We start from the raw sequence: 19,731 nt of genomic DNA, 5'->3' as shown, positions 1-19,731 counted from the left end.
CCAGTCAGACTTCAGGGCAGCTGTACCGAGGGCCTCAGAATTGCATGTGCTGCCCTACATTACTCAGAGGCTGTGCTCAAGGACGACTACACTGCCCTCTGTTCCCAAACAGGCAGAAAAGCCTGGTGGTAAAGAGTCCTGGATTTCAGTCCCAGTCTTCTACTTTCCAAATTAATTCCCCTCACTCTTCTCACTTGCAAAATGGCAGTGATAATAGTACCTGCCTCACAGGGTTGTTGTGAGGAATAAATGAGAAAACTTATGAAGTTCTTAGTAGGTAGTAAAATAATTTTGTTGTTGTTTTAAGTGTTGCTCAGAATGCTTTCTACATCATGGGCAATACCCTTCAAAGGCCTGGCTGTGGGGATATAGCTCTTACTTGGCCACCTTTCCCAAGAAAGGGCCCCTAAATCTGGGTTGTGCCTGCTCCCCTAGAGATCAAGCTGTTTCACCCCAGCAACCCCTGGGGGCCGGAGCTGGGGGACCGGAGGAGGCAATGGAAAGGCAACAAGAGTTTTGAGCGGGGTGGATGTCTCTTACATAGAAATGTCAAGAGTCAGAGCTGGAAGTAGAGGAGGTGGCGGGGGTGGGGGGAGGAGGGAAGAAGACAGGATGTCTCTAAGCTGCCAGAATCCGGATGGGGCTGCAACTCTAGGGCCCTGACACTTCCTGCCACCCCCAGTCTTGAGGATGAGTCACTAGAGGGAGGAGTGATGGAGGCATCACGCTCTGCCCACAGAGCAGCGGGCTGTTCCCCAAAAGAGGACTGGTGGGAGGGAGAAGGAGATTCAGAGGCTTAGTGGCCGCGAGGAGCTGGGAAGAAGGGGAGAGAGGAGGAGCTCTCAAGGCTCAGCTTACCTCTTGCAAGTCCAGGGAGGCAGGCACCACCTTCCATCTCATGTGCCAGCTTCACTGCCCATCCTGGCCACAAATAGTCAATCCACAATTGCCCTTTTGACTTCTGTCTCTGCCTGTGTTAGTTTGGCTCTATCCAGTTTTCCTTCTCTACAGGGGGTTGGGTGGCGTGTGGGAGGGTGTACTTCACATCCTTTTGGGCATCCACAATGGGGGAGGGGACAAGGGACCGCTCATCACTTTTCCACCTGGCCAAATCTTAACGTCTCCTTCACTTTTTTATTTATTTATTTTATTAAAATTTTTTTATTATATATTGAAGTATAGTTGATTAACAATGATGTGTTAGTTACAGGTGTACAGCAAACTGATTCAGTTATACCCATACAAATATCCATTCTTTTTCAAATTCCTTTCCCATTTAGGTTGTTACAGAATATTGATCTGAGTTCCCTGTGCTGTCCTTGTTGGTTATCTATTTTAAATATAGTAGTGTGTACATGTCAATCCCAAACTCCCAATCTATCTCTACCCCTGCCCTTCCCCCTGGTAACCATAAATCTGTTCTCTAAATCTGTGAGTGTTTCTGTTTTGTAAATAAGTTCATTTGTATCATTTTTTAAAATAGAGTTTTTATTGGAGTATAATTGCTTCACAATACTTTGTTAGTTTCTGTTGTACAACAAAGTGAATCAGCCATATGCATACATATATCCCCATATCCCCTCCCTCTTGAGACTCCCTCCCACCTTCCCTATCCCACCTCTCTAGGTCACTGCAAAGCACCGGGCTGATCTCCCTGTGCTATGCTGCTGCTTCCTACTAGTTAACTGTTTTACATTCGGTAGTGTATATATGTTGATGCTACTCTCACTTTGCCCCAGCTGCCCCGTCTCCTCCCTCTCCCCTCCATGTCCTCAAGTCCATTCTCTATGTCCATGTCTTTATTCCTGCCCTGCCACTAGGTTCATCAGTTCCTTTTTTTTTTTAGATTCCATATATATGTGTTAGCATATGGTATTTGTTTTTCTCTTTCTGACTTACTTCACTCTGTATGACAAACTCTATGTGCATCCACCTCACTACAAATAACTCAATTTCATTTCTTTTTATGGCTGAGTAATATTCCATTGTATATACGTGCCACATCTTCTTTATCCATTCATCTGTCGATGGACATTTAGGTTGGTTCCATGTCCTGGCCCTTGTAAATAGTGCTGCAATGAGGGCTTCCCTGGTGGCGCAGTGGTTGAGAGTCTGCCTGCCGATGCAGGGGACGCGGGTTTGTGCCCCGGTCCGGGAGGATCCCACATGCCGTGGAGCAGCTGGGCCCGTGAGCCATGGCCGCTGAGCCTGCGTGTCCGGAGCCTGTGCTCTGCGACGGGAGAGGCCACAGTGGTGAGAGGCCCGCGTACAGCAAAAAAAAAAAAAAAAAAAAAAGTGCTGCAATGAACATTGTTCTACATGTCTTTTTTTGAATTATGGTTTTCTTAGGGTATATGCCCAGTAGTGGGATTGCTGGGTCATATGGTAGTTCTATTTTTAGTTTTTTAAGGAAGCTCCATACTGTTCTCCATAGTGGTTGTATCAATTTACATTCCCAGCGACAGTGCAAGAGGGTTCCCTTTTCACCACACCCTTTCCATCATTTACTGTTTCTAGATTTTTTAATAATGGCCACTCTGACTGGTGTGAGGTGATACCTCATGGTAGTTTTGATTTGCATTTCTCTAATAATTAGTGATGTTGAGCATCTTTTCATGTGCCTCTTGGTCATCTGTAATTGAATTGTTTTTTTGATATTGAGCTGTTTGTATATTTTGGAGATTAATCCTCTGTCCATTGTTTCATTTGCAAATATTTTCTCCCATTCTGAGGGTTGTCTTTTCATCTTGTTTATGGTTTCCTTTGCTGTGCAAAAGCTTTTAAGTTTAATTAGGTCCCATTTGTTTATTTTTGTTGGACAGCTACATGTAAAAGAATGAAATTAGAACACTACCTAACACCATACACAAAAATAAACTTCAAACGGATTAAAGACCTAAATTAAGACCAGACACTATAAAACTCTTAGAGGAAAACATAAGAAAAACACTTTTTGACATAAACCACAGCAAGATCTTTTTTGACCCACCTCCTAGAGTAATGGAAATAAAAATTTGTATCATGTTTTTAATGTGGACCATTTTAAAGTCTTTATTGAATTTGTTACAATATTGCTTCTGTTTTATGTTTTGGTTTTTTGGCCAGGAGGCATGTGGGATCTTAGCTCCCCAACCAGAGACTGAACTCACACCCGCTGCATTGGAAGACAAAGTTCTAACTGCTGAACTGCCAGGGAAGTCCCTATGATTTTTTAAAAATTCTGCATGTAAGAGATATCATACGATATTTGTCTTTCTTTGTCTGGCTTATTTTACTTACTACGATAATCTCTAGGTCCATCCATGTTACTGCAAATGGCATTATTTCATTCTTCTTAATGGCTGAGTAATATTCCATTGTATATATGTACCACACCTTTATCCATTCATCTGTCAATGGGCATTTAGGTTGCTTCCATGTCTTGGCTATTGTGAACAGCACTGCAATGAACATTCAGGTGCATGCATCCTTTCAAACCATGGTTTTCTCTGGATATATGCCCAGGAGTGGGATTGCTGGCTCATATGGTAGCTCTATTCTTTTTTTTTTTAAATAGATTTAACTAATTAATTAATTTTTTGGCTGTGTTGGGTCTTCGTTGCTTTGCGCAGGCTTTTCTCTAGTTGTGGAGAGTGGGGGCTACTCTTCGGTGCCGGGCGAAGGCTTCTCATTGTGGTGGCTTCTCTTGTTGCGGAGCACAGGCTCTAGATGCACAGGCTTCAGTAGTTGTGGCTTGCGGGCTCTAGAGTGCAGGCTCAGTAGCTGTGACGCACGGGCTTAGTTGCTCTGCAGCATGTGGGATCTTCCCAGACCAGGGCTCGAACCCGTGTCCCCTGCATTGGCAGGCGGATTCTTAACCACTGTGCCACCAGGGAAGCCCCGGTAGTTCTATTCTTAGTTTTTTAAGGAACCTCCATACTGTTCTCCATAGTGGCTGTGTCAATTTACATTCCCACCAACAGTATAGCAGGGTTCCCTTTTCTCCACACCCTCTCCAGTATTTATTGTTTGTAGGAAGTCTCCTCCACTTTAAAAGCCTTTTCCGTGTCCCTGAGCAATCTCTCTATAACTCTATTGCAGCACTTGTTTCATTTTGTTGGGATTTTTTTTTTTCAGGAATGCCCGATCTCTTAGCCTCCCAGCTCCTCGGTCAGGGACTTCTTTATGTCCCTAGAGCCCATCCAGAGGTTTGGCAAAAATATATGGATGTGGCCTTGGCCCATAAATACTATTTTTTTCTTCTCTCCTTCTCTAGTTACTACTATTCTCTGACTCTTCTTTATAGTTTCCATTAACTGAGCACCTCCTATGTGCCCGGTATCTTTACACATTAATTTATTTAATCTTCATAATGACCTAATGCTCATTTTACAGATGAGATAACTGAGCTCAGTGAGGTTAAGTAACCCGTCCGAGGTCACAAAGTCAGCAGGTGCCAGAACTGAGATTGGCCAGCAAAGCCCTCAGAATTTGGTTTGTTTATTTTAAGAATCTTTTTATTATTATTTTTAAATGCGATGATCAGACCTCTTAGTTGTAACTATTTCACATAGAATTTTTAGTTTTACCTTTTGACTTACCTGCTGCTTTTCTTCATATATGTATGTATATATATATATATATAATCTTTATTGAGGTATAATTTATGTACTAAGTAATTCATTTAAAGTGCACAATTCAGTAGTTTTAGTATATTTACAGAGTTGTGCAACCATCACCACAGTCAACCCTAGAACATTTTCAATACCCATTTGGAGTCATTTCCCATTTCCCCCCAACACTCCCAGCCCTAATCAACCATTAGCATACTTTGTGTCTCCATAGATTTGCCTAGTCTGGACTTTTGATGTGAATGGAATCATACATTATGTGGTCTTTTGTGACTGGCTTCTTTTACTTAGCAGAATGTTCTCAAGGTTCATCCATGGTTTAGCATTTATCGGTACTTCATTTCTTTTCATTGCTGAATAATATTCCATTAATATTAATGGAATGGAATAATAATATTCCATTGTATGGATATTGTATGGCTATACCATAAAATACCACATTGTATTTATCCATTTATCAGTTGATAAAAATTTGGATTGCTTCCACTTTGAGGCTATTATGAATAACATTACTATGAACAGTCGTGTACAAATTTTTGTATGAACATGTGTTTTCAGCTCCCTTGGGTATATGTATATCTAGGAGTGGAATTGCTGGGCCATATGGTAACTCTGTGTTCAACCTTTTGAGAAATGCCAAACTGTTTTCCAAAGCAGCTGCACCACTTTATTTTTTTTTAAATTTTTGGCCGTGTTGGGTCTTTGTTGCTGCGTGCGGGCTTTCTCTAGTTGCGGCGAGCAGGAGCTACTCTTTGTTGAGGTGCGCGGGCTTCTTATTGCAGTGGCTTCTCTTGTTGCGGAACACGGGCTCTAGGCGCACGGGCTTCCATAGTTGCCGCACACGGGCTCAGCAGTTGTGGCTCTAGAGCGCAGGCTCAGTAGCTGTGGCACATGGGCATAGTTGCTCCGAGGCAATGTGGGATCTTCCCGGACCGGGGATTCAACCCGTGACCCCTGCATTGTCAGGCAGATTCTTAACCACTGTGCCACCAGGGAAGTCCCTGCACCACTTTACAATCTCAACAGCAGTGTGTGAGGGTTCCAATTTCTCCACATCCTCCTTTTTTTTTTTAATTTACCATTTTAATCATTTAAGTGTACAGTTCAGTGGCATTAAGTACACTCACATTGTTGTGCAAGTATCACCACCATCCACCTCCAGAACATTTTCATCTTCCCAAACTGAAACTCTGTTCTCATTAAACAATAATTTCCCATTCCCCATCCTCCAAAAAGTTCAGTACTTGTTATTATCTATCTTTTTTTATTATAGCCATCCTGGTGGTTTTACCTTTCATTTCTCTGGTGACTAATGATGTTGAACATCTTTTTATGTGCTTATTGGCGATTTGCATATCTTCTTCAGTGAAATATCTATTCAGATCCTTTGCCCATTTTTAAATTGGGTTATTTGTCTTTTTATTATTGAGTTGTAAGTGTACTTTATATATTCTAGATTCAAGTCCCTTATCAGATTTATGATTTGCACACATTCTCGCCCATTCTGTGGTATCCTTCGAAGCACAAAATGTTTTAATTTTGATGAAGTCCACTTAGCTTTTTTTTTTTTTTCCATTGCTCGTGCTTTTACTGTCACACCTAAGAAGGCTTTCCCTAACCCAAAGTCATGAAGATTTACTCTTATGTTTTCTTTTGGGAGTTTTATAGTTTTAGCTCTTACGTTTAAGTCTATTACCCATTTTGAGTTGGCTTTTATATATAGTATGAGGAAAGGGTCTAAGTTCATTTTTTCACACATGCATATCCAGCATCATTTGTTAAAAGGCTATTCTTTCATTATTGAATTGTCTTGACATCTTTTTTGAAAATCAACTGACTATAAATGTGAGGGTTTATTCTGGAGTCTTAAGTCCATTCCATTGATCTATATGTCTCTTTTTATGCTAGTACCACACTGTCTTGATTATTATACTCCAACTTTGTTCTTTTTTTTTTGACACTGTTGTGCTCCTCTGGGTCCCTTGCATTTCCATATGATTTTTAGGATCAACTTGTCAGTTTCTGCAGAGAAGCCAGCGGGGATTTTGATAAGGTTTGTGTTGTAGATCAATTTGTGGAGAAAACCCTCATTCTTAATCAGGACATCATGCCATCTAACAATTCCAATGCAAAAGGAGACAAAAGGAGCATACCAGAGGAGGGAGAGAAAGTGGTCATGCATATGGAGCAAGTAGAAATGAATCCAGATGTGGTGAGGTCCTAGGCCAAACAAGAGGCAGAATTTGGGAACACTGAATTCTTCCTTATCTGATACATCTTCCATTAATCTGATTTCAGTCCATAGACTGAAGACGCTATGGCTTCTTCCTTCCCAAGATCATTCCTTCCTTTTCCCTAGGTTCTCTTCCAAATACCCAGAGGTTATGAGAATGCCTTATATGCCTTAATTGGTGGGATTTAATCAAAACTCCCTGCTGAAAAGACCCAGGTCTCAATAATGGAAAGAAATTAATCTCATCCCCAACCCCCTTTCTGCAGTAGGAAGTGTTACAGCTCCTTCTTGGCAAGTTTTGGAGAAGTTTGCCTACCCTGGGGTCTTTGTTCTAAGGAGACCCACATTTGGAGGGTGTGCATGGCTCTCCAAGGGTGGTCTGGGGTGTGCAGGAGTAGGGAATATGGCTGCAACTCTCTTATAGTCTCCTGATCTGGTGAACTCAGTTGGGCCCAAAGCATCTTGCTATAATCTGTACCTTCTGTACTTCAACCAGACCACCTTTCTTGCTAAGAGCTGGTGAGGGAATGAAGATGTGAGAGATGGGGGTATAGGCTGGAGGAGAAGTGAGCTTAATTCCCTCCTAGTGGATGGGAAAGGGTGATTGAAATTGCTCATTTAGCAAACGATTTAGCCTGCTGTAGAAAATCCTATTAAATGACAATTCTTATCTTAGTCCCTGGCTCCTGGGAAGAGCAGCTTTGGGCTTTGTGAAGACCATGGTACACAGTCTCTTCTGAATCCAGTCAAACAATCATCACCAATGAGACGCTAAAAGCCAGAGGCAGGGAAACTTCACCAGGTTTCCATGCCTCTTCCCACCCCTTCACCCTAGTCCCTTACATCATCAGTCAATTATCTGGTTAGCTGAGCCTTTTCTTTGTCCATTGTAACATAAATAGCAAGCATTTTATGGGTCCCCATTAAGCAATGTGATCAGCATCAATTACCTAATGAGACTCTGGAAGGTCGTGGTTTAAAATCCTGTCTTCAGTTGTGATTTGGCTTTGTCTGGAGCCAACGTGATAATTGCAGTGACATCCAAACTAATGGCACTCCAGATGTGGGGCCTTTGCTCCCAGCTTGGGTTTGGCCCCGGGGAAAATTCACCCTCTGCCAAGGGGCTGATCACTGTACTTTGTTCTGAAAAGGAGACTTTTGTATGTTTTACCAGGGCTCAGGGAGTGATGACTAGATCTGCCTTGCTCTGCCCTATAGCCTTAGGGTCTCTGGGCATGTAAAAGGGTGAGATTACAGGAAAGCACAGGGACATAGGAGACGATCAGCTCCTGAGGGCAGGGAGTTTAGTCTGTTTTGTTCTTTGCTGTTTCCATAGAGCCTATAGACTACCCGGCACATAGTAATGGCTCCATAAATACTTTATGAATGAAGGGCTAGAATCCCAGATGGTCCCTTCAGCCAGCATGTCCTTCAGTTTGCAAGTTTAGATATAGTTCCCTGGAAGACAAGGAGAGATTTTTGTATTTAGTGGTGATCTTTCTAGCCTGAAGACTTAGTAATTGCCCCATGTGGGCTGGTAGTCTGAGATGCGAGCATTCGATGTTGACAGTCTGGTGGGTTTCATCTTCCTCTCTAAACATCCCTACCCCCATCCCCAGACATGCTGGTTAAGGATGTTTTTTTCCAGAGCCACACAGGTGGTTCCTTTTCTTCCTCACCTTTCCTAGCTCCTCCCTTGGATTAGAAGCAACTCGCCGCAACTAGAGAAAAGCCCGCGTGCAGCAATGAAGATGCAGTGCAGCCAAAAATAAATAAATTTATTTTAAAAAATTACAAAAAATAAAATTTTAATCTTATAATAGTTTTAGATTTACAGAAAAGTTGCAAAGACAGTACAGAGTTTCCATATACTGCACACCCAGTTTCCCTCCCTGTTAACAAAGTCTTACTTTAGTATGGTACATTTGTCACAACTATTGAGCCATTATTGATATATTATTATTAACGAAAGTCCATATTTTATTCAGATTTTCTTAATTTTTGCGTAATGTCCTTTTTCTTTTCCAGGATACTGCAGTCTATTTAGTCATCATGTCTCCTTAGACTCCTCTTGACTATGACAGTTTCTCAGACTTTCCTTGTTTTTTTGTTTGTTTGTTTGTTTGTGTTTTTTTTGCGGTACGCGGGCCTCTCACTGTTGTGGCCTCTCCCGTTGCAAAGCACAGGCTCCGGACGCGCAGGCTCAGCGGCCGTGGCTCACGGGCCCAGCTGCTCGGCGGCGTATGGGATCTTCCCGGACCGGGGCAGGAACCCGTGTCCCCTGTATCGGCAGGCAGACTCTCAACCACTGCGCCACCAGGGAAGCCCGACTTTCCTTGTTTTTGATGAACTTGACACTTTCGAAGTATTTGTCAGGTGTTTTGTAGAATGCCCCTCAGTAGGGATTTGCCTGAGATTTCTTGTGATTAGATTAGGGTTATGGATTTTGGGGAGGAAACTGCAAAAGTAAAGTACAATTCTCATTACATCATATCAGTCAGAATGACTTATTACTGTTGATGTTATTATTGATCATCTGGCTGAGTTTAAGTTTGCTAGGTTTCTTCACTGTAAAGTTATTCCTCCTCCCTTTCCCTACTCTACCCTCTGGAATGAAGTCACTATGTACAGCCCATACTTAAGAAGTGGGAAGTTGTGTTCCACCTCCTTGAAGGTGGGGTATCTACATAAATTATTTGGAATTCTGCAAGAGAGATTTGTCTCTTCTTCCTTGTTTATTTGTTTATTCAGTCAATTCTTTTAAATCAGTACTCATGAATACTTATTTTTTACTTGAGGTTATAATCCAGTAATACTTTATTTTGTTCCTCAGATTGTTCCGATTTTTGTTACTGGGAGCCCTTTCAAGTTGGCTCTTATGTCCCCTTGATATACTTCCATCATTTTGTTTTTATTTGAGTCCTTCCTTTCTTTCTGGTACTGCAAGATGCTCCAGGCTCACATTGTATATTTCTCCAAGGAACTCTGGTTTCTTTTATTACAAAGAAGTTTCACTACTTGAAATTATATTATTTCTTAGCTTTCTATTTGTATCTTCCACTAAAATATTAAGTCCTTAAGCAGGACCTTTTTTGCTTCTTCACTGCTATATCTCTGTTACCTAGAATAGTATCTGGCACATAGCAGGATGTCAATAAACGTTTAGTGAGTGAGTGAATAAATGAGTAAAGCCAAGTAGTATACATTTTTATGCAAACATTCTTTTTTTTTTAACTTTTTAAAAAATAAATATATTTATTTTATTTATTTATTTTTGGCTGCATTGGGTCTTCATTGCTGCGTGCGGGCTTTCTCTAGTTGCAGTGAGCAGGGGCTACTCTTCGTTTCGGTGCACGGGCTTCTCATTTCAGTGGCTTCTCTTGTTGTGGAGCATGGGCTCTAGGCGCGCAGGCTTCAGTAGCTGTGGCACGTGGACTCAGTAGTTGTGGCTCGCGGGCCCTAGAGCTCAGGCTCAGTATTTGTGGCACACGGGCTTAGTTGCTTCGCAGCATGTGGGATCTTCCTGGACCAGGGCTTGAACCCATGTACCCTGCGTTGGCAGGTGGACTCTTAACCACTGCGCCACCAGGGAAGCCCTATACATGTATTCTTCATGGTGCTTTGATACTCATAAGAATTTGATTAAAGGATAGATGTATAAATGGATGGATATATAGATGTATGAATCAAAAAATGAATGAATGAATGACTAAAAAGATGGATAGATTATTGGATGTATATATGAATCAAGAAAGAGATGGAAGTTGATATTACTACTATGCATTCCAGTTTTTCATGATAGAAACTGGGTGGTGGCGGTCTCATTCTTGATTCCTTTCACACTTTCTTCTCCCACATTCAGTCAACCACTAAGTTCTGCCAATTTTACATCTCAAATACCTCTTAAATCCTTTTCCTGTTTTTTAGTCCAACTGCTGTTGCCCTAGAGCAGGCTCTCTTCATCTCTTGCCTGGATGCTGCTATGGCCTCCTAAGTCATCTGCCTTCAGCCTGTTCCTGCCCCCAACACCATCCACGTTCCAGCCAGAGGGCTCATATAAAATACGACTTTGCCCGTGTCACTCCTCTGCTTAAACCTTCAGAGTAAAGTCAAAAATCCTTAGCACCTACAATGACACGAACATTGGCCCTCTCTCTAGCCTCTCCTCTGCCGTTCTTTACCTTGCACTGATTTGTATGCCTCTGAAATATCAAACTGCTGGTAGTTCCCACCAGGGATCATGCTGCTTCCCTGTTCTGTCCTTTGCTTATACTAGTCCCCCCTGCCTGGAATGCCCTTTCCTCACAATCCATAGCTCAAAATTCTTACCTGTTTCAATGTGGAAAGCATGTAACTTTGTAGTTGTGATTATGCTTATTAGCAGGCCCAAGAATAGAGAGCGAAATTTAAGGAGAGTTGTGCAAGTGAGAGTAAATTGATCTTTAAATTTTGTGCTCTAGGTAGCTCACTTAACTCACCCTTTTCCCTGTCCTCATCTCTTCTCCTAGATTGGGAGCGTCTTGAGGGTAAGAACTTTGTCTTTTATTCCTATAATCCCTAGCACAGTGGCAGGTGCTCAGTAAATGTGGGAAGGAGGAAGGATGAGTTAGAGGTCCACTGCCTGGGCCTTCAAATCCAGACTCTGTCTCTTACTAGTATGGGAATTTGAACAAGTTCCTCTCTGTTCCTCAGTTTCCTTATCTGTTGAAAAGAAATAATAATAATATCTCCATTATAGAATTGTTTTTCCATATTAAGGGAAATTATCCATTTCATCAAAATTTAAAATTGATTGACCTAAAATTCTTTACAGTATTCTGTTATGATTTAAAATTTTCTACTATATTTACCGCTATGTCCCCTTTAAATTTTTTTGATATTGTTTATGCCTTCTCTTTTTCTTGATTGAGCTTATCAAAAGTTTTTATTGATCTTCTATAGTATCTCTATTTCCTAATTTGTTAAAATTTGGTTTTGTGTTGTGATTTCTTCTTCCTACTCTCTTTTGGATTAGTGTGTTCTTTTTTCATTTCTTGAGTTGGATGCTTTTTTCCAGCTTTTGCTTTTTTTATATAAGCATTTAAATCCACACATTTACCTTTAAGTATCACATTATCTGCTTCCCACAGCTAATTTTAATTTCTAAATATCTTTATTTATTTATTTATTTTTTGGCGGTACGCGGGCCTCTCACTGTTGTGGCCTCTCCCGTTGCAGAGCACAGGCTCCGGACGCTCAGGCTCAGCGGCCGTGACTCATGGGCCCAGCCGCTCCGCGGCATGTTGGGATCTTCCCAGACCAGGGCACGAACCCGTGTCCCCTGCATCGGCAGGCGGACTCTCAACCACTGTACCACCAGGGAAGCCCTAAATATCTTCATTTTGATTTAATTTTTGTCCCATGAGTCTAGAAGCATTTCCAAATGCATGGGACCCTTGTTATCTTTTTGTTGTTAAGTTCTATTTTGATTAAAGAAAGTGGTTTATTGATTTTCAAAAATATCTGATGAGATGTACTCTTCTGTCTAGTATGTGATCAGTTTTTTAGATGTTCCATAGGTGCTTGAAAGGATAATCATTGGCTGCCTCATAGGGTATTGTGAAGATAAATATTAGACAATACCTATAAAGCCCTTAAAACAATACTCAGCACTTAGATCTGGAGAAGTAGTGGCTCCCATTGTTTTTTTTTTTAAAATTAAAAAAAATTATTTATTTTTTGGCTGTATTGGGTCTTTGTTGCTGTGCACGGGCTTTCTCTAGTTGCAGCGAGTGGGGGCTACTCTTCATTGCAGTGCACGGGCTTCTCATTGTGGTGGCTTCTTTTGTTGTGAAGCACAGGCTCTAGGCACACGGGCTTCAGTAGTTGTGGTGTGGGGTCTCAGTAGTTGTGGCTTGCAGGCTCTAGAGCGCAGGCTCAGTAGTTGTGGCACACAGGCTTAGTTGCTCCACAGCATGTGGGATCTTCCCGGACCAGGGCTTGAACCCGTGACCCCTGCATTGGCAGGCGGATTCTTAACCACTGTGCCACCAGGGAAGTCCCCCATTGTTGTTTTGTTGTTATTGTTGGTGGGTGACAGTCTTAGCTGTTGCTCTGTGTGTCACTAGGTGCCCTGGGAATTAGGGAAATTGAGCCCTTTCCTGCAAGTCAGTGCTCTACAATTAAGTATCTGCATTGGCTATAGGCTCGATTAATTTTTGACACACACAGAAAACACCACTCAGCTCATTATAGTAGAAACAGTTCAGAGTTTGAGTCAGACTGACATGCACTGGGGGTCCCGGCATGGCCCCTCACTAGCTGTGTGACACTTCCCCTCCCCCAAACTCCTCTTTCCTTACTTGAGTATGATCTTGGACTTGCAGGGTTGTTCGGAAGATTAGGTTAAATGCTTTCAGCATAGGGCTGGATAAAAAGTAAACCTTTGAGGGCTTCCCTGGTGGTGCAGTGGTTGCGAATCTGCCTGCCGATGCAGGGGACACGGGTTCGTGCCCCGGTCCGCGAAGATCCCACATGCTGCGTAGCGGCTGGGCCCGTGAGCCATGGCCGCTGAGCCTTCGCGTCCGGAACCTGTGCTCTGCAATGGGAGAAGCCACAACAGTGAGAGGCCCGCGTACCACAAAAAAAAAAAAAAAAAAAAAAGAGAGAGAGAAAGTAGACCTTTGATAGTGTTGGTTTCTTTTCCTTTCCTTCTACTGAGCCTGCAAGGAGAGAGAGGAAGGGAAGTTAGAGCTGTAAGGTTACAGCTGTCTCCACTCTCCTTTCCAGGACTTCTCTCCTTAGAAAGCCTAATTTTCATCCATGCAAGGCTGCGCTTCTCTGATGCTCCTCCCTAGGGAGCAGCTTGAAACCAGCCTTACTGAGGGAGAGGGAAGAATAAGGGAAGAGGATGTTGACATATGCAAATCAGCACCCAGCCTCCTGCCAAATTAGTGTGACACCTGCTTGGGTAGAATTTTCCTTTTATCTCCTATCCGGAGCGGGCCAATTAATTTTTCAGGCTACCAGTTATCCCATAGATAACAGCTCCTCAGACCCTCAGTGAGAGCAGGGTCAACCTCCTTGGCTGCCACACAAACTTGGGATTTTGCCTTTGCCCTTTCTAGGGTCCCCAGGTAGGCTGAACGTCTCAGGGACATCTCTGTCTTGCCCTCAGCTTTTGCTTCACTTCCCTCAACACTGACTTTGACCTTTCCTACTTTCTCTCCTTTAAGCCTCAGTCCCAGTGTGCAAAATGGGTTGGTTGGTTTTCCTACTTTGAATCCAAGGAAAAGGAGGCACGAAACACATGGAGGGCAGAGCCAAAGGGGGCAGAATAAGGGAAGCCTGGACAGGGGTGTTTCAAAAACAGTCTCAGACAGAGAATTCCCTGGCGGTCCAATGGTTGGGACTCTTTGCTTCCACTGCTCAGGGCATGGGTTCAATCCCTGGTTTGATTGGGGAATCCCTGGGGAACTGAGATCGCGCGGCCAAAAAAAAAAAAAAGAAACCTCAGACAGAGATAGTCACTTTGCCTCCATTCTCGCCACTTCCTTTAGTCCCTTTGCCTCCTGTCATCCTGTCATTTCATCCCTCCCATTCTATTTCTCGGACAACGTTCATTTACTCTGCTCCTGCCTCGAGGCTACCAGAGAAAACCACAGAACTGTGCTCATTGGCTCCAGGGTCTGATTTCCAGTCGTGATCAGGCCTCCAATGTCCCTTGGTTATCTTTTTTGTTTTTTTAAACATCTATCTATCTATTTATTTATTTATTGGCTGCATTGGGTCTTTGTTGCTGTGCACAGGCTTCCTCTATTTGCAGTGAGCGGGGGCTACTCTTTGTTGTGGTGCGCTGGCTTCTCGTTGTCATGGCTTCTCTTGTTGTGGAGCACTGGCTCTAGGCGCTCAGGCTTCAATAGTTGTGTCATGTGGGCTCAGTAGTTGTGATGCATGGGCTTAGTTGCTCCGTGGCGTGTGAGATCTTCCTGGGCCAGGGCATGAACCCGTGTCCCTTGCATTGGCAGGCAGATTCTTAACCACTGCACCACCAGGGAAGCCCCCTTGGTTATCTTTGTAATCATCCCCAGCCCTTGATCTCTTTCATTCTTCTGCTATGGGTATTTGGGCTTGTTTCCAGTTTCAGCTGTTATGAATAAGGCTACTATGGATATTCTCATACACTTCTTTTTGTGGACATATATTTTTCTTTTTCCTGGGTAAATATCTAGGAGTGGAATTGTAGGTTATAGGGTAGGTGTATATGTGTATGTTTAACTTTATAAGAAAGTGCCAACAACTTTCCAAAATGGTGTACCAGTGGGGCCCTTATTAAAAAGCAAGATCCCTGTGCTCTGTGCTGGACTTACTGAATCAGAATATTCCAGGAATAAAGGAGAGACAGCTGTATTTTTAGAAAGCTCCTTCTGTAATTTTAATGCAGCTAGTTCATTAATTGGCATTTGGAAACCCCTGGACAGCACTAAGAATCTTTACTTTCTTGTTTTTCATTCCCTCCTCAGTAAATGTAATTCTGGCTTCCATGTTCACCATGTGTCATGCTTGTAAATAATGAAATAGTTGACTAACAGTGATTTAAGAAGTAAGAACATTTATTTATCTCGTATAACAAGAAATCCAGAGGTAAGTAGCTTCAGGTTTGGGTAATTTCACCACTCAATAATACCATCAAGGGTCCAGGCTTTGGAGTTCCCTGGTGGTCCAGTGGTTAGGATTCGGTGCTTTCACTGCTGTGGCCCTGGGTTCAATGCCTGGTTGGGGAACTAAGATCACACACACATACACACAGACAGAAACACACACACAAAGATCCAGGCTTTTCTCATTTGCCTTCCTCAGGGTGTTTGTTCCATTCTTGAGCTTGTCCCCCCCACAGTCCTAAGATGGCTGCCACAGCTCTGAACAGCATGAGCTCATATACAACTTTCAAGGCAGGAAAGGAAGGGGTTGAAGATATATATTGTATTGAAAAGGAAAATCTTTTCCATAAGCTTCTAGGCTTATTCCCAAGTCCCTTTGCCCAGAACTAGGTCACTTGTCTATCCTTGGGTTTAAAGGAGTGGGGGAAGGTATACTGAGAAATTATCCAGCCTCCCCTTTAGTGGGAGGTAGTCCTTGTAAGTAGGGAAGGAGGGTGGGAAAATAGCTTTGGGGTAAATAATTAACAGTATCTCCCACAAGACCTCACTACAACTGCTCTTTTGGTCACCTTAATTGCTAGATCCAATGACTTCTCTCCAGTTTTCCTTGTACTTGACCTCTCTGTGATGTTCTACATTGCTGGCTCCCTCTTTCTTGAAGCTCTTCTTTTTTTTTTTTGTGGTACGCAGGCCTCTCACTGTTGTGGCTTCTCCCGTTGCAGAGCACAGGCTCCGGGCGCGCAGGCTCAGCGGCCATGGCTCACGGGCCCAGCCGCTCCGCGGCATGTGGAATCCTCCCGGACCGGGGCGCAAACCCATGTCCCCTGCATCGGCAGGCGGACTGTCAACCACTGTGCCACCAGGGAAGCCCGTTGAAGCTCTTCTTTTGTTTTCTGCTACATCTCTCTACATCTCACTTCTCCTTAGACTCCTGTCCATTACCTTTCTCCTCTTTTTGGTTGGCATCACCCTGGGTTTTTAACCAGACCCTGTCTGGGTACCTCTGAGCTTCTAAACCAAGCAATCCACCCTAACCATGTGACTAAGACCTAATGAGAGCTGTTTGTGGCCTACCCCTTGAATCTTTGTATTTGGCCATGGGCTTCCTTTCCCCCCTATAGTCGTGATTCTCCCTCTGCTATCTATCTCTGGCTCTTCTCTCCCTTACAGAGCTATTGCTCTTGATAAGGTTCTTTACTTAAGGACAGAACTTTTTTTTAAGTTATTTATAACTTCCCATAGGGTAGGTCCTGGAACTGAAGGGCCCATTGTTTTCAAACACTCCTGGGGTTTTCAAATAGAAGTTGAATTGCTGGGCTTCCCTGGTGGCACAGTGGTTGAGAGTCCGCCTGCCGATGCAGGGGACGCGGGTTCGTGCCCCGGTCCGGGAAGATCCCACATGCCGTGGAGCGGCTGGGCCCGTGGGCCATGGCCGCTGAGCCTGCATGTCCAGAGCCTGTGCTCCGCAACGGGAGAGGCCACAACAGTGAGAGGCCTGCGTACCGCCAAAAAAAAAAAAAAAGAAGTTGAATTGCTCCACAAAATTAAGACATGATGTATTTGGAGTCCCAGAGTTTAAAAGATCAAGAAGAGAGACACTAGAGTCAGTTGAGAGCTGGGTGATGGAAGAGTTGAGAAGGACCTTCAACTTATGACTGCATAAGAGAATTTGGATAGACATGTCTAGACCTGATTTTTCAAGTGAAACCATGTAGGTTGTGACCCCTCTCTGTGACTGCACAAATTTTTATGTAAAATTTCTGAAGCTACCATGTAAGTGTTGTGACTTGATTTCAGACAGACATCAGTGAGGGGGCCAAGGTTTATGAGGCTGGCATTGTGGACAGCGCCACATCTGAGTCACACCCAGACTATTGAAGTCTCTCTCTGATCTCTTAGCCTCTGACCTGAAACTGCTTCCAGCCCACCCTCCATGTAGCTGTCAGAAAGAACTAAGACACAAACCTAGGTCATTTTCTTGTGGGATCTTACCCTGACCACGGATTGAACCCTGTGCCCTGTGTAGTGGGAGCACAGTCTTAACCACTGGACCGCCAGGGAAGTCCGCTTTAATCTTTTTTAAAATTTATTTTTCTTTAATTATTTGGCTGCACTGGGTCTTAATTGCGGCTCGAGGGATCTTCGTTGCTGCTTGCGGGATCTTTAGTGGTGTGTGGAATTTTTAGTTGCAGCATGCGGGATCTTTTAGTTCTGGCATGTGGAATCTTTAGTTGCAGCATGTGAACACTTAGTTGCGGCATGTGGGATCTAGTTCCCAGACCAGGGATCGAACTGGGACTCCTGCATTGGGAGCGTGGAGTCTTAGCCCCTGGACTACCAGGGAAGTCCCCTGCTTAAATCTTTTAATGACTCTCTAGTTAGTGTTTTTCAAACCTGGGGCTCATGGATCACTGTGGATGTATTCTCAGCGGTCTTCAGTACCCTTTAAGAAATGTATTATTTGGGACTTCCCTGGTGGTCCAGTGATTGAGAATCCGCCTTCCAATGCAGGGGACGCGGGTTCAATCCCTGGTCAGGGAACTAAGATCCCACGTGCCACGGGCAACTAAGCCCACATGCTCTAAAGCTTTCACACCACAACTAGAGAGCTAGCATGCCACAACTACTGAGCCCTGTGCTGCAATGTAAGGTCCCGCATGCCGCAACGAAGATCCTGCATGCCACAACTGAGACCCGATGCAGCCAAATAAATGAATAAATATTAAAAAAAGAAATGTATTATTTAATTTCGGGATTAATTTTTTTAAATGTAAGCATAGTCTGTAATACCCAGATGACTACCTTATAGCCAAACACTTTGAGATTTTTGTGTTGGTTTGCACTTGTATTTATTGATTGGGTTGGTGAGAAGTGATCTTCTGAAATGACAGCATTTAATTTTTTAAAAAATTAATTAATTAATTAATTTGTCTGCGTTGGGTCTTCATTGCTGTGTGCGGGCTTTCTCTAGTTGTGGCGAGTGGGGGCTACTCTTCATTGCAGTGCGTGGGCTTCTCATTGCAGTGGCTTCTCTTGTTGTGGAGCATGGGCTCTAGGTGTGTGGGCTTCAGTAGTTGTGGCACACAGGCTCAGTAGTTGTGGCTCATGGGCTCTAGAGTGCAGGCTCAGTGGTTGTGGCACACGGGCTTAGTTGCTCTGTAGCATGTGGGATCTTCCTGGACCAGGGCTCAAATCCATGTCCCCTGCATTGGCAGGCAGATTCTTAGCCACTACGCCACCAGGGAAGTCCCCAGCATTTAATTTTTAATGCTGTAATTATTTTTATCTCATTGTTCAAAGATATATCCTCAGCACCCATAACAGTGTCTGGTACATTGTAGGTGTTCAGTAAAGATTTGTTGAATAAATGAATGAAGGAAGCATCTCAAACTGTTTTCTGATATCCTTGGGGATTCGCTACAGTTTGAGATCTCCTTAGCATGGCATGTGAGGCTCTTCACAATCAAGCTAGGAATACTCGACTGGTAATTTTACCAGACAGTCTGGGCAGGATGTGGAGGCATAGTCCTTTTTAGAAAATAAAAAAGCAAAAGTATAAAGGATTTATGTACATTCTGACAGGGCAGACATGATATGCAAATTACTTGCAAATATAATGCAGATGGCATGCAACTCCTCATGCAAATGAGTGTCCTGTCTTTGGAAACAACTGCTGGAGCATTCACTAATTTGTCTGTGATACTGGCAGTAAATCTTTTAAGGGCTTAGGATGCAAGTTGCTTTGGTGGGGATGTGTGTATACTGGGGAGGAGGAGATGGTGGGAGGAAGTCTCTTAAATGTCAGTGCGGTGCTGTAAGCCTGAAGCTTAGTATGAAGCTTAATACAGTATGCAGCTTAATATGAAGTTATTCTTCCATGATATTCCAAAGACTGGCTTTTTGGATTCGGCAGAGGGTGTGGGGGCAATGAAATGCAACTCCTTGTACCCTTTCAACTCTTTGGCAACCTCACATCTTCTGTCCCACCCATCTCACACTGCCCAAGCTCTGGTCTACTGGAGCAGAGAGTCAGAAATCCCTGGCCTCAGGTCCTCACCATGAGGACTGCAGAAGAGCCTATGATAAGAGCTCTTGTAAATCATGTCTGAGGGAGGTTAATGTGGTGGGAGGATGTGGTGTTCTGCATTTCCTAATCTCATGACAAGAAAAATTTAGCTGAATTTCTGCTAGACCTATTTGAAAAAGATGGTTGGTTACAAGAAGCATGGGGGCTTTCTGAGAAATATTG

At 43.4% G+C, this 19,731-nt stretch overlaps 1 protein-coding gene across 3 annotated transcripts in view; it reads left to right on the top strand.

Moving 5' to 3' along the window:
- The window catches only part of SIL1 (SIL1 nucleotide exchange factor), a 295,785-nt gene that overhangs the window by 19,893 nt on the left and 256,161 nt on the right, over positions 1–19,731 (top strand). The window contains exon 2 of one of the 3 annotated variants that reach the window (XM_082652454.1): positions 3,106–3,226. The exons of the other annotated variants lie outside the window; for them this stretch is intronic. Coding sequence (XP_082508580.1) covers positions 3,225–3,226 — 2 coding nt within the window. The 5' untranslated portion in view covers positions 3,106–3,224. The remainder of the gene's footprint in view (positions 1–3,105; positions 3,227–19,731) is intronic. 3 annotated transcript variants of the gene reach the window in all.

This window comes from Grampus griseus (genome assembly GCF_964374135.1).
Source record: "Grampus griseus genome assembly, chromosome: 3".
In the NCBI taxonomy this organism is placed as follows: Eukaryota; Metazoa; Chordata; class Mammalia; order Artiodactyla; family Delphinidae; genus Grampus; species Grampus griseus.
The sequence above is the reverse complement of the archived record's forward strand: the minus strand, read 5'-3'. Positions and strand labels throughout refer to the sequence as shown.